The sequence below is a fragment of the Oryctolagus cuniculus genome, chromosome 10, assembly GCF_964237555.1.
Source record: "Oryctolagus cuniculus chromosome 10, mOryCun1.1, whole genome shotgun sequence".
NCBI lineage: Eukaryota > Metazoa > Chordata > Mammalia > Lagomorpha > Leporidae > Oryctolagus > Oryctolagus cuniculus.
In genome coordinates, this window is record NC_091441.1 from 4445660 (window position 1) to 4471206 (window position 25547).

Here is a 25547-nt window from a genome sequence, read left to right on the forward strand (position 1 = left end):
GTATTAATTCTTAAATTTCTTCTAGACAAGGATCTCTCCCCATACTTAGCACGTTGGCATGGTGCCATGGTACCTTGAATGCTGTAGGAACTTGGCCAACATTTGAATTAAGAAAAGCATGAACTTTCATATAATGTTATTAATATGAAATCTGTCACAGTATCTGAGTTTCCCAGTCTCTTTCATCCAGGAAAACTGCTCTTTTAAAACTCAATTTCTGTCCTAAATATAGACTTGACAATGTCCAAACACAGTGAGGATCTGATCCCTTTTAACTCATTTCTTCCCTAATCTCCCTCCTTCCCTCCCACCATCCCTCCCTTCCTTCCATCCACCCATCCATCCAGTGGCAGATAAGGGCCCATGAAAGCAAGAGTCTAATGATTCTTCTATTTCATCGATGACCAAAATTAGAACCATTGACTAGGATCTTTTCATTCAAAAAGGAAATTCTTCACAAATTACAAAGAAGCTGATAGTGGTTTTAGCTTAATTTTTAACAGCCAAATAAACTTTTAATAAAAATCACCATAGCTCAAATTACCATCATTTTGTTTCCAAGGTCAAGGAAGACAGGAAAATATAGTTGGAAACTTGAAAATTTTCAACATTAACCATCAAAGAAAAATGAGCATGAGTATGCAAGGGATGACTCCAAAATGCCAAGGCAGGCCAGTCTCTCCCTGGTGGCTTCATACTGTACTCAGTTACAGCAGGCACCACGGTGTTACAAGGCCTTTGTCTGCCACAGCTGGTCTCCTTTCTCTCTGTTCCAGCCTGTTGGATTAAGAAAGGCCCAATCCACGGGCATAGGCACTTTCAATGTGAGGCAAAAGCAGAAAATCTCACTTAAGATTTTCTACCTATTTTAGTATTTCCAAAAGGGTCACAGATATCATCAAATTACCCCTCTGTAGGAAGGATACAGGCTCCTTGTTGCATTTGGGTAGTAAAATACGCAATGGGGAGCAGTTTTAAAATAACAGGGAACTGGAAGATAACCAACTGTATGTTCCTTATTTCTTGTCATTAGTAATTTCATAGGAGTTTGTTTTCCTCAAAGAAATTAAGGATTTAATCTTCTCATGTATTCTACAAGTCCTTCTTTAAAAGCCTCAAACAATTTAAGGAACTAGTACATGGTGGGCACTTGTAATCATAGAATTATACTTTAGGTTTCAACCAAGATATTTTTCCAAACATTATCTTCAGTAAGATTATTTTGAGATAGTTCTTGAAGAAATAGCCTTCAATGTCTTATATCAAGCTGAAAATGAAGAAACTATACTAATAAAAATGTGTACAGTATATAGAAGTACCCCATAAACAGTACTCAGTAAATATTTATTAATGAGTAGTGTGGGTGTTTGGGCCTAGTAGTTAAGATGTCCAGGTTGTGGCACAGCAGGTGAAGCTGCCACTGGAGATGATGGCATCCTATATGAGTGCTGATTTGAGTCCAGTCCTGCTCCTTGCCAATGTGTCTGGGCAAGCAGTGGAGGACAGCCAAGCACTTGGTCCCTGACACCCATGTGGGAGATCCAGATGGAGTTCCAAGCTCCTTGATTTGGCCTGGCCCAGTCCCAGCCACTGGAGCCATTTGGGGAGTGAACCAGTAGATGGAAGATCTCTCTTTCTCTGTCTCTCTCTGTAACTCTGCCTTTCAAATAAATAAATACATTTTAAGGAAAAAAAATGAAAGATGTCCACATTTCACATTAGAGTACCTGGGTTCAATTCCTGGCTCTGGCTACTGACTCCAGCTTAGTGCTAATGCAGGCCCTAGGAAGTAGCAGTGATGGCTCAAGTAACAGGGTTCATGCCAGTCACATGACTGAGTATTTTGATTTAAAGAAAATATTTCTGAAATAGCTCTTGTACATTTTAAAAAGTTTTAAAAGCCTAAGTTATAAGGCGTAGTTTTTACCTGCACATCTTCATCTGTGTACTCCTCATCTCAGTATCTGTTACACCATTACTCAGTATGAATCTGACAGCACAGAGCTTTTGTAAATCTGGAAGTGTGACGAAGAACAGTAGCTGCTGCTTAGAATTACTCATATTTTCCCACTATGTGTCTCAGCAATCAGGCCTTTAAAAACAAAACAGCAATGAAAAAGTAGTAAACTATCTTATCCATAGGGTTTCAATACCAATTCAGCACATAATGTTTGATATTATAAGATAACAGAGGGGACAGTGCTGTGGCACAGCGGGTTAAACTGCCCCCTGCAGTGCCAGCATCCCATATGGGCGCCAGTTCGAGACCCGGCTGCTCTACTTCCAATCCAGCTCTCTGTTATGGCCTGGAAAAGCAGTGAGAGATGGCCCAACTCCTTGGGCCCCTGATCCACGTGGGAGACCTGGAGGAGGCTCCTGGCTCCTGGCTTCAGATCAGTGCAGCTCTGGCCATTGCAGCCAACTGGGGAGTGAACCAGTGGATGGAAGACCTTTCTCTTTCTCTTGCTCTCTCTCTGCCTCTCTGTACAACTCTGACTTCCAAATAAATAATCTTTTAAAAAAAGGATAATAGAAAAACTTTGGTAAATTTCACCAACATCACTGACATTTTAAGTTTTTCTATGATTTTTTGTACAGCTTTTAAGATAAACTTCATATAATATGAAATTTATCCATTTAAAGCTTACAAGTCAATGTTTTTTACTGTAGTCACAGAATCACACAACCATCAATGCAATAAGTATTTTCATCATGCCAAAAAAAAATTGTTTCAAACCTACAGTTCTGTAATACAAATAGGATAATTTGAGTACAAATGATACAAAACACCAGATACTTTTTATCAAATGCCTACTACAGCCTAGGTATTACATATGTTTCTACTATATTGTGTTTAACAAATTCCTTCTATAGTTCCTGATGATTCTTAAGTTTTATTTTGTTTTCAGGAAAAAACATTCCTATGGCAATAAACTTTCAAAATACAAATAAACACCAAAGTCTTCTGCTCTTTAAAATCATCTCTATAATGCTCTTCAAAGCTGAGGCATATATTAGTCTTCATATAAAATAAAATGTTTACTGTGATCACTAAATTATTACCCAGTTTTCTTTCCCAATAGGCTATCTGGTTCTAAAACTTCTATTTGGGGTACATTTTGCACAGCTGCTAGTTTACACAGTAATGTCTTTATTTATATTGCAAAAATCTGGAATATACAAATAAATCAACCTACTGATGATCAAATAAGCAAGCACACACAAATACTTTCAAGGAAGGTAACCTGAACCCTAGTACTTCAAATGTTTTAATAGTAACATATTTTTTCTCTTTAAATAAAACATAATCACATAGAAGTAGCCCCGGAATCTCAACCAAGACCAGCCTTCATTCTGATCACAAGAACACTGCCTTTATTATCAGAGGAAAAACTGGCAATGCCCTTTTGGCTCCAACACTTCTCCCTCACTCAAGAACCACAGTGTTTGATATGTTCTTAATTATGGACCACTTAGTTCTTTTAAAAGTTGAAGTACTCTTAGAATGATTACCACAAATTCATACAAGTGTTAACGTTAATCAAAATGATTTCTGGTATCACTCAAAATGAAAAAAAATTTCTTCCCTTACTCTGCTTTTATGCTGTTTTATATAAATCCTTATCAGGAAAAGCAATTTTAAAAAGTAATGTTTGCTGTTAAATTATACTTAGAAATAATTTGCAAAGTGCTCATCAGAAGAAACAAAAATCCAAGATGGACCTCAATATATCTCATTTTTTATGTTATTGAAATAATTGAGGGGCCGGCGCTGTGGTGCAGCGTGTTAAAGCCCCAGCATGCAGTGCTGGCATCCCATATGGGCACTGGTTCAAATCCCGGCAGCTCCCCCCCCCTTTTTTTTTGACAGGCAGAGTTAGTGAGAGAGAGAGAGAGAGACAGAGAGAAAGGTCTTCCTTCCGTTGGTTCACCCCCCAAATGGCCACCATGGCCAGAGCGACAATCCAAAGCCAGGAGCCAGGTGCTTCTCCTGGTCTCCCATGCGGGTGCAGGGCCCAAGCACTTGGGCCATCCTCCACTGCCTTCCTGGGCTACAGCAGAGCTGGACTGGAAGAGGAGCAACCGGGACAGAACCGGTGCCCCAGCCGGAACTAGAACTCGGAATACTGGCACCGCAGGCGGAGGATTAGCCTAGTGAGCCGCAGCGCTGGCCAGCAGCTCCTCTTCTGATCCAACTCTCTGCTACCGCCTGGGAAAGCAGTGGAATATGGCCCAATTCCTTGGGCCCCTGCACCCAAGTGGGAAACCTGGAAGAAGCTCCTGGCTCCTGGCTTCAGATCAGTTCAGCTCTGGCCATTGTGGTCATTTGGGGACTGAACCAGCAGAATGGAAGACCTCTCTTTCTCTCTCTCTGTAACACTGTCTTTCAAATAAATAACACTGCATCCGTGTGGGAGACCATGAGGAAGCACCTGACTCCCAGCTTCGGATCGGCGCAGCCCGCCAGCTGCAGCAGCCATTTGGGGGTGAACTAACGGAAGGAAGACCTTTCTCTCTGTATCTCTCTCACTAACTCTGCCTGTCAAAAAAAAAAAAAAAAAAAAAAAAAAAAAAAAAAAAAAGAAAGAAAGAATTGAGTTATGGAAATGATAAAGAAACACAACCCCTTTTATTACTCAAAAATCTCTTGTTAAAATGGTACAAAGTTCTAAGACAAACACAACTTAATCCACAATTTTAATTCACTTCATATGAAGTGTTTTAGTAGAGGGTATCAATAATAAAAAGATAACATATAGCTTGAGTTAGGACAACCATGTCTAAAGAAAACAGGTCAGTGACGTGGATCAAAATTAGTGAATTTTTACTTTTACCTTTAAAACATATTGCTCACTAAAATTAATTTTTTTTGACAGGCAGAGTGGACAGTGAGAGAGAGAGAGACAGAGAGAAAGGTCTTCCTTTTGCCGTTGGTTCACCCTCCAATGTCCGCTGCGGCCGGCGCATCGCGCTGATCCGATGGCAGGAGCCAGGTGCTTCTCCTGGTCTCCCATGGGGTGCAGGGCCCAAGCACTTGGGCCATCCTCCACTGCACTCCCTGGCCACAGCAGAGAGCTGGCCTGGAAGAGGGGCAACCAGGACAGAATCCGGCGCCCTGACCGCGGCTCCCGGACTTCACCCAGCGTCTCTTCCCGCGGCGCCCAAGGCGGGACGCAGCCCGAGCCCAGAGCCCTGCCCGCCCGCCTGGCTCCGCGGGGCTGCCCCAGGCCCTCGGCCACCTGCCGCCCTGGTTCCCTTTCCTGCCCACAGTCACGCAGGAATTGTGCGGAACACGTCCCCGAGGGCTTTACTCGGGGTACATACAGAGGAAAACCCGAGCTGCTTCTAAACACTGTCACACCAGCGCCCCACGGCGCGCGGCCTGCCCTCGGCCTCCCCTCACGCCCGTGCCTGCTGCTCCTCAGTGTCCGGAACCTGCGCCTCCTCGTCACCTGGCGAGGCGTTCCCAGCATGCCTCTGTGCTCCCAGCAGGCCTCTGTGCTCCCAGCAGGCCTCTGTGCCCCAGGCAGGCTTCTGTGCTCCCAGCAGGCCTCTGTGCTCCCAGCAGGCCTCTGCGCTCCCAGCAGGCCTCTGTGCTCCCAGCAGGCCCCGGTGCTCCCAGCAGGCCCCGGGCGCCCCGCGTCCTCCTTGTGCCGGATGACCGGATGACCGCACAGCACGCTCGTCGCCCTCTGCCGTCCTCGGGCACCACTCCCCGCGCTCCCGCGCTCCCGGCGCGGTTCAGGTGCTGGCTGCTGCCGGGTTCGAGGAGGAAGAGCCGGGGTCGGTGTTGCTGGGAGAGGAAGGCCGCAGCAGCGCGGAGACCACAGGCGGGCTCCCTGGGGCGGCCGCGTGTCCCTCGACCTTGCCGGTCTGCTCTGGGCGACTTCCGAAGCTGGGCTGACCGCCTGGACGCGCGGCGCGGAGAGGAAGCTAGGGCAGGTGCGGGCTGTGATGGGCGCCTCATTTGTTCCGTGTTTGTCGGGCACCTGCCGTGTGCGGGTGACAGAGCATTAGGCAAGCGGTAGCCCCCTCTGACTTTTACCTGGCAGTGTGAACGTTGATGAAATCATTTTTGTTCCATCCAAAATTGGAGCCGGGGTCCAAGGTAGTTTATTTTCAAGGACTTTCCACACGTGCGCCAAGCTTTGCGTACTTCACCAGTATGTACAGTTTTCTGAAACAAAGTTTGACATGCTTCAAGACTGTGACACCGGCCTATGTGTGGCTTAATGAGTTAAGCCACTGCTTGCAATGCTGGCACACCATATGGGCGCCAGTTTGAGTCCTGGCTGCCCTGCCTCTGATTCAGCTCCCTATAGTGCCTGGAAAAGCAGCCGAAGATGGCCCAAGGACTTAGGCCCTGGCACCCATGTAGGAGACCCAGATGAAGCTTCTGGCTCCTGGCCTTGGGAGCCATTTGGAGACTGAACCAGAGGATGGAAGATCTCTCTCTCTCTCTCTCTCTGTCTCTCTCTCTCTCTCAATAACTCTTTCAAATAAATAAATATTTTTAAAAAAAGACTAACAATTCAGACAAAATGTTCTGGACAGAGAGCTTCCGCAGCCACCATATCTCCACCAATGAGCCAGTGCCACATCTGCCTCAGGTCCCCCAAGTGAAACTTTGTATCCAGGTAGCTTATGTAATTTCCCTTTTTGCCTTTAAAAACTCCCCGGTGCCTCAAAGCTCCTTGAATATGCCCATAATGTACTATGGAATGTGTATTCCTATTGCAATGCTTCATCATTACCAAATATTATTCTTTGGAGAATATCTGATTATTTACATTGGCAGGGGTTGGGAGAAAACAGCTGGTAATCAAGAAAAATGAGCAAAACCTTAGTATGATAGATAGTGTTAGGTGCCTTGGGGAAAAATAAAGGAGGTTAGAGTGATAGGGAGTGTTAGGGAGAGAACTTTATGTTTAATGGATGATGTCTGAGTAAAATGTGAGGGCAGTGAGAATGATGAACTTGTGGATGGGGGGAGGGGAGTTGGGTGACAAGAGATGGACTCAGCCTACAAAGTCCTGAGGAAGGAAGGTAACTGGGGCTGCAGTAGGGCAGGGAAGAAGAAGTAACACAAGACTGGAGGACTCAGAAGCAGACAGTGTTAGGCCTGCTGAGCCACGTAAGTTTTAGCAGGTGCACCTGGGCTGCTGTGCACAGAATGGAGTGAAGGGGACAGGGAAGAGCAGTTAGAAGGCAATGGCAGTAAAGCAGGACAGAGGCAGTGTGGCTTGGATCCCAGTAGTGGCAATGGAAGTGGTGAGATGGGATTGGATTCTAGATATACTTTAAAGTTAGATAATGAGATTTAGATACAGGTTGGTGTGGAATCTGAGAAAGCCCTGCCTTTCAAATAATAATTTAAAAAAGAAGAAGAAGAGATGGCTAACATAAAAGCATTAAAATCTGTTTTCCCCAAAGGTTGAGTAGTTAGGGAATCATAGCATTCAATTAGTCTGTGTAGCCTCAGTATTTTATCTAAATTACTGGATTTCATTCATTATTCATTATAAAGCAGCCTTAACTGTTAGTGGGTTAACTAAATACAAACACTTGAATGTTATGATGAGGTCTTGAAAATTTCATGGAAAATGCATATTATGAAAAAATGGATTTCAATTTTTTCACACCAATAAACATCTTTAATTGTATTAATTATATTTTTCTATGAAGTTTTTAAGTACCCTTGTACTTAGCAGACGCTTACTAGATATTGTGTTTTCCAATATGGTACCTGAAGGGGTGGGATTTTAGAAATGGCAGCTCTTTTCCATTCTAGTAAATAATGTCAGCATCTTGATTGTGTAGGGGTCTTCCATGGTAGCTCTGGGGTCCATCCCAGAGGTCACTCCTCCCTTACCTCTTCCCTTTGGAACTTTTCTCCTTCCTTTTTAAAAAGATTCATTTTACTTAATGGCAGAATGAGAGAGAGGGAGAGACAGAGATCTTCCATCTGGCGGTTCACTGCCAGATGGCCACAACTGCTGGGACTAGGCCAGGCCAAAACCAGGAACCAGGAACTCCATCTGTGTCTCCCAAGTGGGTGGCAAGAACCCAAGTACTTGGGTCATCTGCTGCTGCTTTCCCTAGGTACATTAGCAGGGAGCTGGGTTGGAAGTGGAGAAGCTGGAACTGGAATGGTGCCCATATGGGATGCTGGTGTTGCGGGTAGTGGCTTACCAGCTATGCCACAATGCTGACCCCTCTCTCCCAACTTAACTTCTCCCCAGCCCCACCTCTTTCCTTGTCTCTCAGCATGAACTTCTTTCAAGCTCCCTTCTGGAGGAATCTGGGGGATGGTTTAGTTTGTGCAGCAGAACATCTGCAAGATAAGCTAGCTAGATAATTCTCATAACAAGTCTACCAGGTATAATTTGCTAAAAAGAGCCTAGATCTTTCTACTCACTTTGATTTACTTTTCTGATTGCTCAATATACATTTATTTTGCATTTACTAGAGTATTAGAGAGTCACTGATATTCTAGAGTTTAAATTTTAACATAGGAAGAGTAGATAATTAACAAATAAGAATAGTTCACTAGGGACTAAATGAAGGAGGGTAAGGAAAGGGACAGTGATGGGGGTTAAGGGGCCATGCTAGACAAAGAGGCAAGGGAAGTCCATTCTAATCAGACGAATTTTGAGGACAGAAGCAAATATGAGATTAAGTACATTCTTGGTAGAGATATGAAATGTACAAGGGCTTCAATAGGAAGAGTGTTGACATGCTTGAAGAATTCCAGTGGGGCAGGGTGGAAGAAGCAAGATAGTGTCTTAGGACGTGAGATTGGAGAGGTAGCAAGGGAGTGGTTGTGTGTGACCTTGTAGGTATGGTTTAATAAGAGAAAAATTATGAGATGTACTAAATTTAATGACGAGATTGGAGGATGGGAGGGAGGAGAGATAATATAATCATCTAACAGTTTTGGGCCAAACCAACCAAAAAAACTGCTCCACATTCCTAAATGTGTGTTGAAACCTTCACTCAAACCCCCAGTCAGTCAGTCACCAAGACCAGATGTTGGTAAGTGGCCATTGCATCTTGCTTGCAACACCACCAGTCAAGAAACTACAGCTCTTCTCCCAATCGACTATCTTCCTCTCTGAAAGTTTACCTATTTCGTGTTGTCCTGCCCTCTTATCTCTACCTACTGTGAATTTAAGGTAGACATCTTGTGCTTTCTTTCACCAATTTTCACTATAAAATATTCTTCCTTCTTAGATTTGGAAGACATTTTTCCAACAGGTACGTACCCTTTCTGTTGGTGGCTGTGGAAACTTGTCCCAGGACTGTCCTTTCTTCTGGCTAGAATTTGTAATGGTGCAATAAGTCCATTTATTTCAAAGATCTCTTGGTTCAAGTGTTTTGGTTTTACAGGTTTAAAAATTCAGTGCCATAGGAAGCCAGTGGAGGGTTCTGTACCTGGAAGATCATGATTTGACTTATGTTTGCTGAATCTGACTCCAGTTTTACACAGAGACCCAGAGACTTGAGAGTGGATCCGGGGTACCTGTGAGGAGGCTGCCACATGTGTCCAGGTAAGGGGATGGCTTTAGATTTTGTGGGACCTCAACATGATTATGGATGCCCTCTTTAGGAAAAAGAATAGGAAATTACAAGTACGGAATTAGTCAGAGGGTCTCCAGACCTGTGCAAATGAGGGGTCCTGAAGCTTGAGCTGTGTGGGTGTCCAGTTGGCTGCCTGAAGGTTGAGAGGTGCCAATCCTCAGAACAGAGTAGGAGCAGCAGGGGCAGAAATTGAATCCTAGACACATTCAGAAGAAGGGATTGGGGTCTGTGCTGTGGTGCAGTGGGTTAAAGCCATGGCCTGCAGTGCTGGCATCCCATATGGGCACTGGTTGGAGTCCAAAGGCTGTTCCACTTAGAATCCAACTCCCTGCTAATGTGCCTGGGTTAGCAGTGGAGGAGCCCAAGTCCTTGGGCCCCTGCACCCAAGTGGGAGACTTGGAAAAAGTTCCTGGCTCCTGCCTAGCTCAGCCAACCCATTGGGGGTACTTGGGGGTGAACCAGCAGATGGAAGATTCTCTGTCTCTCCTTTTCTCTCTGTAATTCTTTCAAATAAACACATAAATCTTTTAGAGAGAGAGAGAGAGGGAGGGAGGGAGGGAGGGGACCTCTCACAAACAAAAACAAAAACAAAAAAACCAAAGGAAGAGGGATTGATGTATCTCTTGACAAACTGGACATGGAGTGTGAGACAAAGATAACACCGTGCTGTGAGTCCTGTGTATCTACAGGATACACAAGTTAGTTTCTTCAACAGTAAATTTTAAAGGAGAAAGAGGGTAATGATTGAATTGAAAGACGACTTAGGAGATATTATCATTTAAAAAGGCCTCATTTTGATCATGATTTCAATAAATAAACTATAAAATTAATGTATGGCACAGTCAGAAATTTGGATACCGACCTTTTATTTTATTATAGAAGGAACTAATTTTCTAGCTGGGAATATTACTTTTTTTTTTTTTTTTTTGACAGGCAGAGTGGACAGTGAGAGAGAGAGAGAGAAAGGTCTTCCTTTGCCGTTGTTTCACCTTCCAATGGCCGCTGTGGCCAGCGCACCGTGCTGATCCAATGGCAGGAGCCAGGTACTTATCCTGGTCTCCCATGGGGTGCAGGGCCCAAGCACTTGGGCCATCCTCCACTGCACTCCCGGGCCACAGCAGAGAGCTGGCCTGGAAGAGGGGCAACCAGGACAGAATCCGGCACCCTGACCGGGACTAGAACCCAGTGTGCTGGCGCCGCAAGGCGGAGGATTAGCCTAGTGAGCCGCGGCGCCGGCCTAGTTTTCTACCACTTATAAAATCCTTATCTCAAAGACACATGCTAAACTGATATATAATGGATTTGTTCTAGAATGATCCATGGAAAGTGAGGTAATGATAAAGGTAAGATAGAATTGATCATATGTTGACAACTGTTGAAGGTGAGTAGAAATTCATACAATTACCTGTACTTTTGTGCATAAAATACACTCTCCTCTCTGCTTTTGTGTAGGTTTAAAATTTTCTATAGGAAAAGTTCTTTTTAAAAACTCTTTTTGGAAAACTTCTCTTTTCCGAAAGTAAGGAAAGTAAAGATGCAGTCCACAAATATGAAGAACATATTTACTTTTAGATGCATGTAATCTATAAGGTGTTAGTTTCTAGATCATAAAGAACTCACAAATTGGTTACAGTAAGACAAAGCATCACATAGAAAAATGTGCAGAAGTTGTGAACAGGCATTTTGCAGAAGATGTATGACCTTGAAAGTTATCTGAAAATATGCCAAACTTTATTAGCTATCAAATAAATCTAAACTAAGACCTTCATGAGAAAATAGTATTTGCAAAATACCTAGGGTATATAAAGAAACGGAATAGGACCTCTCCATGGTAATGCAAATTTAAAATAATGTGATTGTCTTCTAAAGTTGAATATTCACATTCCTTCAAACTCAGCACTTCCTTATTCCCCTAAAGAATCTCTTGCATGTGTGCACCAAGAAATGTGCTTGAAACAGCACTGTTTGTCAGATAAAATATACAACTGCAACAAACAAAACTTTCAAATGTTTAGTGATATAACACATAAGTAAATTGAATTATATGTACATAATTGGATAGTGGGAAGCACAGTAATGAACTATAGCTTTATGCAACAATATGGATGAATCTTTTTAGATCGAAAATGTAGACAAATTGTAGTTTGATGGTTTTTCAAAAATAACCATTCTTGCACACCAAGATCTATAAACAGAACATTGCCTTCCTCCCAGAAGTCTGCTCAATGCTGTCTTCCAACCACTTACCTTCTTTCTCAAAGATAACCACCATCATGACTTATAACACCAAAGATGAATTTTATTTGTTTAGAAAATGTACATTAATAGATTCATATAACATGGAACTACAATGGGTTCAGCCTGCACCCTGACCTTGAATTTGAAGGGTTTTATGTCAGATGGTACTTATGAGTGAGTGTAGTGTAAAGAGCTGGTCTCACTCTGACCTCAGAATCAACTCTTAAGGCTTCCCTGGTCTGGCTAAAAGGCCTGTTAGAGCGTTTCAGGCATGGAAAACCAAGACTCTGTGGCAAAATATCCTATACGAAGGCGAATCTGGAGCCACAGTGTTAAGAATAGAGAACACTGATGAGAGATATTTGGGTGAAATCTCCCTGGCCTGGTGATGGGCTGAATTTTGAGGATGACCCAGATGATTCCCAAGCTTCTGATCTGGGTGAGCTGATAATGGTGATACCATGAACTTTACAGACCCTGAACACTTTATAAAGTTAAACAGGATATTTGGAGTTTTCCTTATCAATACCACTTTATGCTTGTTTTGTTTTCTTGCGTTGGAGACAAAAAAGGATCTTAAAAATATCTTTAATCTTTAAACCTTGTCCTACAGTCGAACACTTACTGTTCTTATTGGCCTGCTCCTGTTCAACAGGGACCTACAAGGAAAACCTGCCTGAGAATGTGTTTACACTAAGATGTCCTACACACGAGCACCTTGTCATTGTCTGAAGTTACTGAGGAAAACTGCACACCTCAGCAGCAAACTGAGGACTTCGGGGTTCCCTTAGTGCTCAGACACCACATGTCCACTGTTCTCTGCTGCTGCTCAGCCTCTGCAATCCCAAGGATCAGAGGCCCCCCGCACTGGTATATTCTAAATATGCATGGGGGTAAAAGCACCTTCAAGTCACAAATGCTTTAAGATGAATAAAAATGTTTGAAATGTTAGGAAATTTTTTTTTTTTTTTTTTTTATTGCTAATAAATGGGGAATTTGAAATCAACTAAACAGATCTTTTGGGATAATTATTTAAAGGATATGAATATTGGGATTTTGGATACTTTCATTATGAAATGTTAAATGTTCAGATGCTGGTGTTATGACACAGCAAGTTAAGCTGCTGCCTGCAATGCTGGCTTCTCATATGAGTGTTGGTTTGAGTCTTGGCTGCTCCACTTCTGATCCAGCTATCTGATAATGTGGCTGGGAAAGCAGTTGAAGATGGCCCAAGGGCTTGGGTCACAGCCACCCACTTGGGAGACCAGGATTGAATTCCAGGTTCCTGCCTTCAGCCTGGCCCAGCCCTGGCCACTGCAGCCATTTGGAGAGTGAAACAGTGGATGGCAGATCTCTTTCCTTCTGTCTCTTCCTCTCTCTTTGTAATTCTGCTTTTCAAGTAAATAAAATAAACCTTAATAATTAAAAAATATTAAATGCTTGAAGAGATAACATATTTACCCTGAGTGAACATTACACAATGTATACATGTAACAGTATCACATGGTACCCCATAAAGTACAATACAAATTGTGCAGATTGTTGCACTGGAGCCCATTTGGCCAGGGAACCAGCCTCTGGTTGGAGTAACTGTCCCTGGCAGGAAGGACTTGCTCAGGGAGTCTTGTGAATGACTGGAAGAAGGAATCAGAAGAGGAATGGAAAGGCTAACAATGCTTATTTTTGTCCTAGACTGGAAGAAAGATTGAGAACTTTTTTTGAGAACTTCTTACAGTATATTTTTATATGAAGAACTTTAGTAGAATTGATTTTCTAAATGTTTACAAAAATTCCTTTTGTGTAAAGGAGGTCAGGAGGAGTTTGTAAATATTTGTGTTCCTCTAACTTCTCAGGTTTGCTTGTCTCTGGATTATTCTAGATTTACTTTGCCTTCGGGTACCTGCTGACACAGATATTTCCTTACACCTGTGTTTTAGAAGAAGGAGTCATGTTGGGTAATAATAATATGAGGGTACTTCAAAAAGCTGGTGAAAAGTGAAATGAAAAGACAAATTCATTTTGTGCAAAAACACTAAAATCCATGCATGGTTACTTCATATTATCCATTTGCCATGGATGTTTGAAGACCTGTTGTGGTTCTGGCTAATAGTTACTGACTTCTGTCTGTCTCAGGCAGTCGATAAGCAAGCAGCTTAGAACAGTTGACTGGCTCACAGTCATCATTTGATGAGTCATAAGACCAGAGTGAGGATCAACTCCTGGAGGTACTTGAAACTGGGACTAAAATCTGAAGCAGTTTTTTCATAGATTACAGGGGTAACCATGTCCTCAAGTGACTGGGTTCTCTACAAGCATTCATGGGGGAGATTCGGCTGCCCTGAGAATTGGTGGGGAAAAAATGTATAATCTGGTTCACTATTTTAAAAAAAGGTATAGGAAATGCATAACACTAAACACATATATTTTAAGAAAAGGAAGCTTCAAATCAATAATCTAAACTCCCACCTCAGGAAACTAGAAGAGAAAGAAATAGAGGGAGAGGGGAGAGGGGAGAGGGAGAGGAAACCAAACAAAAGGAAGAAAAAGAGCAGATACCAATGGGATTGACAAAAGGATACAGAAAATCACTGAAACAAGAAGCTGGTCCTTTCAAAAGATCGGTAAAATAGATAAATCTCTACCAAGACTAACAAAGGAGGAAAAAAAAAGAAGTCACCAATACCAATATCAGGAATTAAACAGAGGACACCACTATAGACCCTAGAGAGGTAACAGGGTTAATATGGGACCACCACTAGTGCAAACAACTCCACAAATACACAGGTTTGAAAACTCACATGAAAAGGACCTAAATATACCACCACTCATCCATATGAAATGTATAATCTGAATAGTCTTATAACTATTAAAGAAATTGAACTCATGATTTAAAATCTTAACAAGAAATCTTTAGGTTCATATGGCTTCACTGGAGTATTTTACCAAAATAAAGATGCATAATACCAATTCTACATAATCTCTTTCTTCCAGAAAAATAGGAGGGACTCACATGAACTTATTGCATAAAGTCAGTGTTACTCTAGTTGTGAAGCCAAATACAGTACATACAAAGAAAACAAGAGGTGGGCTTTTGGTACAGTGCTTAGGTCGCTAGCTGCATCCCATATCCAAGCGCCAGCTAATCCGTCTCTGATCCTGCTTCCTGCCAGTGCACATCCTGGAAGGCAGCAGATGACGGCTCAAGTACTTGAATCCCTGACACCTGCACTGGAGATCCAGATTGGGTTCTGGGCTCCTGACTTTGGCATGGCCCAGTCCTGGCTGTTGGTGCACATTTAGGGAGTGAACTGGGGCTGGAGGGTCTCTGTCTGTCTCTGTATTTCAAGTAAAATGAAGAAAAAAGCCCCCTATGTAAAAGTATCTCACAAATACAAATATTAAAATCCTTAACAAAATTTTATATATATAGTATATATGTAATGTATGTATATGTATGCACACACACATACACACACACATGGATAGAGAGACAGAATATATCACAGACAAGTGGGGTTTATTCCAACAAGACTGGTTCAATATTTAAAAATCAGTGTATTCAGTCACTGAAAAGGCTAAAGAAGAAAAGTCATGTGATCGTATCAACTGATGTAGAAAAAGCACTAGACAAAATCAATATTCACTCATGATACAAATTCACAGAACTGGATATACTTTCTCAATCTACAAAACATACAGCTGACATCATATTTTGTGGTATAAAACTGATTATTTTCCAAGATCAAGAAAAAGACAAGGATGTACACACCACTGTGATTCACTATAGTACTGTATATTCTAACCAATAAAATAAGACAAGAGAAGTAAATTAAAGGCATACTATTTGCTGTGGGGAGCAGGGCCCGTAGCCCGGGAGACAAATAAGTACAGAGACTATGGACAAATAAGTACTGAAACTACCGAGACTGGACTAGACCACTAAGATGATTAAGACTATGCATCTGATCTCCCACCATATGGCGCTGAGAGGGAATAAACAACTTCCACACAGCTGCCTCACCAATTCGACTAACAAGCTGCAGGAGCTGATCCTGCCCCTGATTGGAGGAGAGCAGCGTGCTCAGCGCGTGGGGAGAGAACGCCAGCAGAGTTGGGATTGGTGGAAGAGGACTATAAAGGAGGAGAGAGCCAACATGCAGGAGGAACATCTGAGCAACCCCTGAGCAACCCCTGAGAGAGCTGGCCGGTGGTGTGCCACTCCTCCGCGAAGTGGCGGAGGTGCCCGCCCCTCCGCGGAGGTGGTGGCGGTGGGGAGCGGCAGCAAACCCGGGAAGGGCCGGAGAAAGAGAACAGCGCAGGGTCTGGTGTCGTTCCTCCACAAGTGGGGGAGCGACAATTTGCAGGTGACGTAATGGTGTACTTAGAAAATCCTAGGAAATCTACAAAAAGCTGAGTTCAGCAAGGTCACAGGATATGAGAAAAACGTAAAAATCAACTGTATTTCCATATGTCAGCAATGAAAATGTAGAAACAAATAAGAAAGACAATACTATTTATAATCATTCCCCAAAAAGCAATACCTAGGAGAAAATATAACAAAACAAATATAAGGCTTCTATGCTAAAACTATAAAGTGTTGATGAAAAATATCAAAGAATATTCCTAAATAAAGAGATTCTGTGTTCATAGATTGGAAGATAGTAATCCTCCCCAAATTAAACAAACATGTTTAATAAAATTACTATTAAAATCTAAGCAATTTATAGACACATATATTTATAAATACAAGATTATTATAAAATTTATATGGAAAGGCCAAGGAACTAGATTATAAGAGGAGAAATAATAACATTGAAGGGAACACTCTACCTGATTTCAGGATTTATTGTTAGTTACCCTCATCATGATTGTAAGATGTTGGTAGAAGGGTAGGTGCATAGCTCAGTGGAACTATAGGAGAGAATTCAGAATTAGCCCCATACAAGTACAGTGAATTTTGACAAAGGTACAATGGAGGAAGAATAGTCTTGTCAACAAGTGGTTGTTGAGCAATTAGATATAAGAAAAATAACCTCTATGTAAGTCTAATGCCTTACACAAAAATGAACTCAAAATGGATTATAAACTGTACAAATCTTAAAACATTTGAGAAAATATTTGGAACCTGGGGCTTAGAAAGAATTCTTAGAGCACTAAATGCATGATCCATCAGTGAAAAAGGGATAAATTGGACATCTTCAAAATTAAAAACTTTTTTCTTTGAGAAAGACTAGGAAGATTGAAAGGCAAACTACAAACTAGGAGAAAGTGTTCCCCAACCACATATCTGGCAATGGACTCATTTGTGGTTAACTTATGACAAGATACTGGTAGCTTTGGGATCCGCAAGGAGGGAAGGCCTACATTTTCAGGAATGGAGAGTCCCTACCCGCACTTCCGGGAACGAAAAGTCTTTGTCAAGGTCCCCGCGGGTGCCTAAAGGTCAACCAACGAGGATCAGACCCGCCTCCACCTCTAACCCCCACGCCCTGTATCTATAAAAGGAGCCCTCCCCACCTCTGACACGCAACTTCCCCGGCCCCCAGCTCTGTTGGGACCGGTGAACCTCGCCTGGGAGTGGAATCTCAATAAAAGCCTATATATTGATTCATCTGGCTGGGAAGATTTGTTACGTGCCGGACACCTTCCAGATACAAGCCAATGAACCCATTGGGAGCTGAAAATATGAGTGTTGAAAGTGTAGTTAGTACATCCAACCTACTGCAGAGAACAGCTTAGCCACACAAGACTTTGCAGAGCACCCGCTGTTTAATTTCATGACTGCAAGGCCAGGGAGGATTGTACTGTGCATCACTAGCCTGGAAAAAGACCCAACTTCAAAACTGAAAGTATAGTTTCTGCTGAATGTGCAGCACTTTTACACCATCATAAAGTAAAAAAAGCAATAGTTTGAACCATCATAAGTCAGAAACCATCTGCCTATAAAAATGCTTCTTAAAGCTCAAGATTAAAAAGTCCATTATTTAAAAATGGACAGGCCAGCGCCATGGCTCACTAGGCTAATCTTCTGCCTGTGGTGCCGGTACTCTGGGTTCTAGCCCTGGTTGGGGCGCCGGTTCTGTTCCGCTCACTCCTCTTCCAGTCCAGCTGTCTGCTGTGGCGCAGGAAGGCAGTGGAGGATGGCCCAAGTCCTTGGGCCCTGCACCCGCATGGGAGACCAGGAGAAGCACCTGGCTCCTGGCTTCGGATTGGCGCAGCGCTGGCCATAGTGGCCATTGGGGGGACGAACCAACGGAAGGAAGACCTTCTAAAAAATGGACAAAAGATTTGAAGAGACATTTCTTTGAAGATCACATACAAATGTTAGAATATGTAACATAAACAACAGTGATGGGACCAAACGTTGGGGAGGGCAGGAAGCTGCGTCTCTCACACACCGCTGACAAGAACATAGCATGATACACTCTGGAAGGTGTTTGGCAATTCAGGATACTCTTACTAAGTGTCCCAGTGGTCACTCCTGGGCATTTATCCTAGAGAAATAAAACCTGTTTACATAAAAACCTGCGTATGATTGTTCACAGGTGCTTTGCTGTAATAGCCTGAAACTGGAAACAACGAAAATATCCTTCAGACGGTGATTGGTTAAACAAACTGTGATCCTCTGGCACCTACCTACCATGTAGCAACACTGACTAATGAGAAGGAACTATGAGTACACTTACAATGATGGATCCCAAAGGCATAGTACGCCAAGTGAAAAAGCCATCCTCAAATGGCCGTATGCCGTATGATTCCATTCGTATAACATTCTTGAAACGGTAAAGTTATGTACATGGAACACAGATGCCTGGTTGTCTGGGTCAGGGATGGTTTGCAAAGGAAGTGGGTGTGGCTGTAAGTGGGTAGCACCTGGGAGCCCTTGTGGTGCCACAACTGTTCCGACGTAGTGGTAGTGGAGGTAACACAAATCTACGCAAGTCCTAAGTCAGGACAGAACTGTACAGAATGTCAACTTCCTGGTTTTGATCCTGTGCTATAAATTAAGGTGTAACCATTGCAGGATGGGTGTGGGGTGCATGGCACCTCTCTATTACTTTCGCAGCTTCTTGTGAACCTGTGATTCTCTGAGAAGTAAAGGTTAAAGAAAGCACAGGACTTCCAGGCCATCATCTCAGCGTTTTCGTTTGCATTGGTTGGAGTGAAATAAAGCAGCTGTGTATTATGCGTGACTCAAGCCGAGTATCACAGTGCAAACAGTTTACCTTCTTAGCACTACTCAGTCCTTAGAAACATCTCTTAATACCAAAGTGTCACACTTGGGAATGTTTTCCTGGCGAGCACAAGGGGACGCACATGTATTTTTGGAATGCTTTTCTTCCTCCTGGGCTAGGGCTGCCTGCAGGCCCTGCCGACGCTCGGGCAGGAGGGACTCCGTGGTCACCCCGGGGCCAGGCCTTTTGCAGCCCACCACCACTGCGGGAGGGGCCCGCGTGCCCTGTCGAAGGAGCGCTTCTTCCCGCTTCCTCAGGACGCGGGAGCGGACGGCCGGGAGGCGCACACGCTTCCTCAGAGCGGCAGACTCATGCCCTACTTCGTACGGGAAGAATTCAAGTCCCCGGGCGGAGGTCAGGGACGCGACCCCGCGGTCCGCAGCGGGCATTTGGGACGTGTGCTCCGCGGGAAGCCGAGGGGAGGCTCCCGTCCCATCCAGCGTCTCCGCAACGTCTGCGGATGCGGAGGACGACCACTGACGGCCGCCCCTCACCAAACGCCGGCCACTGCGAGCCGAGGTCGCTACCCTCCCCGGGGAGAACCCTGTCCCCCACCGCGCATCTTTCGCCGCCGTCTGCGCAGTCTCAGCGAAGCCCCGCCCGCCCTCCGCGCCCCCCGCGCCCCCCCGCCGCCGGGTGACTGTGAAGGGCAGCTCCCGCAGCCAATCAGAACCTGCGCGTTGGGCGCGGGGCACGCTCGGGCTGGAGCAGAGGGTCGGCCGAGGGCGGAGCCCCTTGAGCGATAAGCTTCCTGGCCAATCCTCGGGGGCCTCGCGGCGCCCGCCCCTCCTCCGCCGCGCCACCGCCCTGTGTCGGGCGCCGGGCCGGGTGCGCGGGGAATGTCCCGGGCGGAGCTGGTTGAGACGCTTGCCCCGCTCCACCCGGTACGGCTGTGAGTGCAGGGCCTGGTCCGCCTCGTGCAGAGATGGCTGCGCAGTCAGACAAAGACGTGAAGTACTACACCCTAGAAGAGATTAAGAAGCACAACCACAGCAAAAGCACCTGGCTGATCCTGCACCACAAGGTGTACGATCTGACCAAATTTCTGGAGGAGGTAAGTTGGGGGGCCGGGGGCCGCGTGGCCGGGCTTGGGGGGCTCCCTGTGTCGGCGCCGCACGCCCCGCGGGAGCTGCACCCCTGGTCTGCACAGCTGAGCGCGCTCACCTTGGACGCACCGCTGTCCCGGCTCTGCACCCCTGGGCGGGCGTCTCGGGGAGCCCTGCCCACGGCCGCGCACCTGGGGACGCGCCGAGGACCCTCGCCTGCGTTCCTGCCGCGGGAGCCCCTGTAGCCCCCCGCCCCCCAGTCCTGCCTTGCTGCCAGGTGCTGAGCTGCCCTGCTGTGAGTAGGGTGAGAAGATCCGCTCTGTGCTCGAGTTGGGCTGCGCGGGGTCTCCGCTTTGGTGGGCTTCTCCCTCCCGCGAGCCGCTGGGGACAGCGCGCCGGGGTCCGGGCCGCGCTCCCTGCGCGAGCCGCGCCCGGTGCAGCTTGGCGGCGAGCACGGGCCTGCGGCTTGCTGAAGCCCAGGAAGAGGCCAGGGACCGGGAGTCAAAGTTCGGCGGGTGGGACCCGGGCCTCGTAAAGCAACTTGGCATGCCTGCAAGGGAGAACACTCCCTGTGGTCAGACGTGTTGTTTTTTATGAGATTATCCTTGTCACTGCCCACTCCGAGCGGTGCTTGTCCCTGACCATCTCTGGGACCGCATCACTCTGGGGGAGTTCGAGTCATGAATCTACAGGAAGAATGAGGGACCCCCGGCGCGGGCGCTCCCTTTCCCTGGCTGGCTCTCCAGGTGCCAGGTGCAGCCAGGTCTCCCACGTGGGTGCCAGGAGCCCAGTGACATCGCTGCTGCCTCCCAGGGTCTGTGCCTGTGGGCAGCTGGTGTCGGATGACTGGGTTCGGGACCAGGCCCTCCATGTGGGATGCTCACCGCCCAGCGGTAAATCTTAGGCAGCACTGACCCCCCCCCCCCCCCCCCCCCCGCTGCTTTTACTTCTCCCCAGCTTCCTCCTTTTCCCTTCCTTTGATGGGACCAGCAGTGTTGATTGCAGACCGACCTTGGGCGCAGAAGTGGGCCGTTCTCCTGACTCTCTCCCCTCGCCTTCCTGTCTTTCCCCTTTTGATCAGTAGACTCCAGCAGTCGCAGGGAGTCTTTGCGCGATAAGGAAAGCCCGTGTGTCTTCCCTGCATGACCTCGGCGTGGAAGGTTTTGTTCTTTGTGGCTCTGCAGAGCGTCGAGTTGTTGAGGGCTAGCAGCCTCCTCTGCTCTGAATCCGCCCCTCGCCCCGCGGCCCGGCGTCTCCCCTTCCTTCGAGTACCACGGCCGTCCCTGCACGCCCGCGTCCCTGTGGAGAGATCAGCCAAGGTCCTGCCTGCCACCTGCACTCTGTGCTCAGAGTTCATGTTTGTACAACGGGAGAGTGATGACAGTGCTCACTTCACAGTGCTCCCGGGAGAATCAAACCAAACAACCGCTAGTCAGTCACCCGCCAGGAGGGCTTTGATTCATTTCTAACCCGCTCCCGTGGTAGGGAGGGGTCTGGGCTGGGCGACATGTGCAGCTCGGCGTTTCGGGCGAGTTTCTGGGTAAAGGTGTAAGTGTGGCAGGTGATGTTGAAACAGGAGAGAAGGACACAGGTTGGAGTTCAGCTGTTGTGCAATGTGAGCTCTGCCCTCCTAAACTAAAGCTGTTTTGTTCAGGAGGAAGGGTAGGAACCTGAGAAGGAAGCTGGGCTTGTTATTAATGACGGGAGAAAGAGCAGCAGGTGTTGGGTTCCTGCCTAATACTTGCTTGGAGGCAAGATTATAAGCCTTATTGCCTGCATTTTTTTTTAGATTTATTTTATTTATTTGAAAGTCAGAGTTACACAGAGAGGAGAGGCAGAGAGGGGGGGGGGTCTTCCATTTGTTGGTTCACTCCCCAGATGGCCACAACGGCCGGAGCTGCACCAATCAGGAGCTAGGAGCTTCTTCCAGGTCTCCCACGTGGGTGCAGGGGCCCAAGGACCTGGGCCATCTTCTACTGCTTTCCCAGGCCACAGCAGAGAGCTGGATCAGAAGAGGAGCGGCCGGGACTAGAACCGGCGCCCATATGGGATGCTGGAGCTTCAGGCCAGGGCTTTAACCTGCTGTGCCACAGTGCCAGCCCCCGCCTACATATATTTTTAAAGGATTTATGTATTTATTTTACAGGCAGAAAGGGAGAGAGGCAGGAAGGGAGGGAGAGCCAGGGAGAGAGACAGATACCTTCCATCCACTGGTTCACTCACCAAATGACTACCACAGCTGGGGCTGGTCCCGCTGGAACCAGGAGTCTGGGACTCCATCTGGGTCTCTTTCATGAGGGTAGCAGTGGCCAAGTCACTTGGGTCTGTCTTTGCTGCTTTCTCAGGTGCGATAACAGAGATCTGGATCAGAAGTGGAGCAGCCAGGACTCAAATCAACACTCCCATTTGGGATGTTGGTGTCACAAGCAGTAGCTTAAGCCACTGTGCCACAGTGCCAGCCCCACCGTATATTCTGAGCTATACGTTTTGTCAGTCCTGAGTTCTAGTTTTTGAGTTTATATGTGTGAAATTGAATCTTGTCATGTGTGATTTTATTATGACCAGGCTTCGTGGCGCTGGATTCTGTCCCGGTTGCTCCTCTTCCAGTCCAGCTCTCTGCTGTGGCCCGGGAAGGCAGTGGAGGATGGCCCAAGAGCTTGGGCCCTGTGCCCGCATCGGAGACCAGGAGGAGACGCCTGGCTCCTGGCTTTGGATCGGCACAGCGCACCGGCTGTAGCGGTCATCTGAGTGGTGAACCAATGGAAGGAAAGGAAGACCTTTCTCTCTGTCTCTCTCTCACTGTCTAACTCTGCCTGTCAAAAAAAAAAAAAAAAAATTTTACTTATTTGAAAGGCAGAAGAACAGAGTTGAGCCAGGCCAGAGCCAGGACCCCAGAACTCCATCTGGGTCTCCCACATGGGTAGCAGAGCAGGCACCCAGGCACTTGAGCCATGACTGCTGCCTCCAGGGTCTGAGTCTGCGGGAAGCTGGATCTGATGCAGAGCAGCGGGGATGTGGCGTCCCAAGTGGCGGCTTAGCCCGCTGCACCGTCTCCCACACCCCCGATGGTTAAAGAACTCTGAGAGGAAGTCATCTGAAATGAAAATGTGGGCATTTAGGGTTGGGGGGAAAGCTGGTTTGCATTTTTGCCTCTGATTTGGGCAGCAGCATTTATTCCACTTCTAAACGAGCCGTGAAAGGGACCAAAGTATCACATGATTCATCCCTTTGAGTCAGTGGGTGTTTGATTTGTGAAATATCTTCCTGAGAATTTTTTTAAAAAAGATATATTTATTTGAAAGAGTTACACAGAGAGGGAGAGACAGAGAGAGATCTCCTTCCCGCTGGTTTACTCCCAAGATGGTCGCAGTGCCTGGGTTTGGAGCTAGGAGCTTCATCTGGGTGTTCAAGTGGGTTGCAGGGGCCCAAACACTTGGGCCATCCACTGCTGCTTTTCCCAGGCCATGAGCAGGGAGCTGGATTGGAACTAGAACAGCCAGCTCTTGAACCAGTGCCCACATGGAATGTCAGTGTCACAGGCAGCAGCTTAATCTGGTATGCCACAATCCGGCCCTGAGAAATTTTTTTTTTGGGTAAACAAATTTTTTTAATTAATTTATTTGAAAGGCAGAGTTACAGAGAGGCAGAGGCAGAGAGAGAGAGGTGTCTTCCATCCAGTGGTTCACTCCCCAAAGAGCCCCAAAGGCTGGAGCTGTGTCGATCCAAAGCCAGGAGCTTCTTTCTGGTCTCCCATGTGGGTGTAGGGGCCGAAGGACTTGGTCCATCTTCTATTGCTTTCCCAGGCCATAGCAGAGAGCTGGGTGGAAAGTGGAGCAGCCGGGATTCTAACTGGTGCCCACATGGGATGCTGGCAGTGCAGGAAGCAGCTTTGGGCTGGCTCCAAAGTTTTATAAAGCACAATTCTCCCCAAATCCCCACCCCCTTTACGTTGTTAAAATGGAAACTTGTTTCTGTGGAACATTTCCTAGTGGTCCTGAGATCCTGGAATTCTTTCTGCTGCATACAAATTGATGGGTTTTGTAGTCTTGGGCCGTGGTCTCCAGAGTAGGGAGGGTATGCTGTAGGAACTGTCTTGTTCCAGTGATCATGGCTGCTTAGATTTCATAAACCAGGGGTTCTGAGCCTGGGGAACTGTAGTCTTCCCAGGATCTGGGCAGAGATGTGAGTGTTTACAACTCATTGTCCTTAATTCTGAAAAACAGCAACACATTTTTACCCTTGATATGGCTGCCAAGTTAGGACTAAAAAATGCTACGTGCCTTTGCTTTTTGCAAGCAAGTGTCCTTTTTGTTTATTTTTAAAGACAAAAGTTCCTTCTATCTATCTATCTATCTATCTATCTATCTATCCATCCATCCATCCATCCACCCACCCATCCACCCATCCATTTATCTATCTGAGAGACAGAGCTACCATCTGCTCATTCACTCCCCAGATGCCTACAACAGCTGAGACTGGACTGGGCCAAAGTTGTGAGCCAGGTAGTCAATCCAGGCCTTTCACGTGGGTGGCAGGAACCCAAACCCTGGAGCCAACACCGGCCCCTCCCAGGGTCTGCAGTGGCAGGACACTGGAGTCAGGAGCTAGGTGTGGAACAGACACAGCCGCCTAAACTGGTGCCCTTACCCTATGCTACACAGCTGGCCTGCAAAGGGGTTTGATCCTATCCTGATCCTCATACTAAAAAACTGTGGTTGTCAAATACGCCTTTGATGATGTAAAATGGGGACATTATTAGTTTTTACTTAATGTATTGGTTTAGTAAATAAAGCTTAGCAAACGTGACATTGGTGGGAGAAAAATCTAAAGGGATCTCTGGTAAAGGTGGCCCAGGAATCTTAGGGGAACAGGACACAGAACCAGGTCTCCCAGGGCCACCTGGAGAAGGTGACTCTGGATCTCATGTATTTCTGTATTTCTACAGAATTTTTTGTTTGTTTTTGTTTTGTTTTGGTAACTGTATAGAAGAGGTTTCAAGGGACTATTTTGTTGTAAAATAGTAAAAAGAACACTCAAGATTACTAAGTTTTGCTTTTTGTGGTCTTTAAGGTGGGTGAAAATTGTAAAGAAAAGAAAGCAGGTTATGCAGGCCAGCCTGGGTGAATCACTGATTTCTAGTGGAGGCAGATGCTTATTTTTACTTTATTTTTTTAAGATTTATTTTATTTTATTTATTAGAAAGGCAGAGTTACAGAGAGGCGGAGGCAGAGAGAGAAAGGTCTTCCATCTGCTGGTTCACTCCCCAGATGGCTGCAACTGTTGGAGCTGTGCTGATCCGAAGCTAGGAGCTGGGAGCTTCCTCTGGGTCTCCCATGTGGGTGCAGGGGCCGAAGGACTTGGGCCATCTTCTACTGCTTTTCCAGGCCATAGCAGAGAGCTGGATCGGAAGTGGAGCAGCCAGGACTAGAACTGGTGCCCATATGAG

General features: G+C 46.0%; 2 protein-coding genes and 1 long non-coding RNA gene across 6 annotated transcripts in view; 2 read left to right on the top strand and 1 right to left on the bottom strand.

Annotated features, from left to right (window-relative positions):
• C10H18orf63 (chromosome 10 C18orf63 homolog) overlaps positions 1–5586 on the bottom strand; it is a 56598-nt gene extending 51012 nt beyond the window's left edge. The window contains exons 1-2 of one of the 3 annotated variants that reach the window (XM_051851098.2): positions 5326–5540; positions 1928–2092 (exon numbers count right to left, since the gene is read on the bottom strand). In XM_051851098.2, coding sequence (XP_051707058.2) covers positions 1928–2061 — 134 coding nt within the window. In that variant the 5' untranslated portion in view covers positions 2062–2092; positions 5326–5540. Of the gene's footprint in view, positions 1–1927; positions 2093–5325 lie in introns of all 3 variants that reach the window. The other 2 variants (XM_070050051.1, XM_051851097.2) reach the window with 2 other exon arrangements.
• On the top strand, positions 5539–12806 carry LOC103349401 (uncharacterized). Its single transcript, XR_007921406.2, has 3 exons — positions 5539–5943; positions 9391–9551; positions 12476–12806. It is a non-coding gene; the product is annotated as an uncharacterized lncRNA (long non-coding RNA).
• Positions 12807–19792: 6986 nt separating this feature from the next.
• CYB5A (cytochrome b5 type A) overlaps positions 19793–25547 on the top strand; it is a 34878-nt gene continuing 29123 nt past the window's right edge. The window contains exon 1 of one of the 2 annotated variants that reach the window (XM_017343659.3): positions 19793–20109. In XM_017343659.3, coding sequence (XP_017199148.2) covers positions 19981–20109 — 129 coding nt within the window. In that variant the 5' untranslated portion in view covers positions 19793–19980. 2 annotated transcript variants of the gene reach the window in all.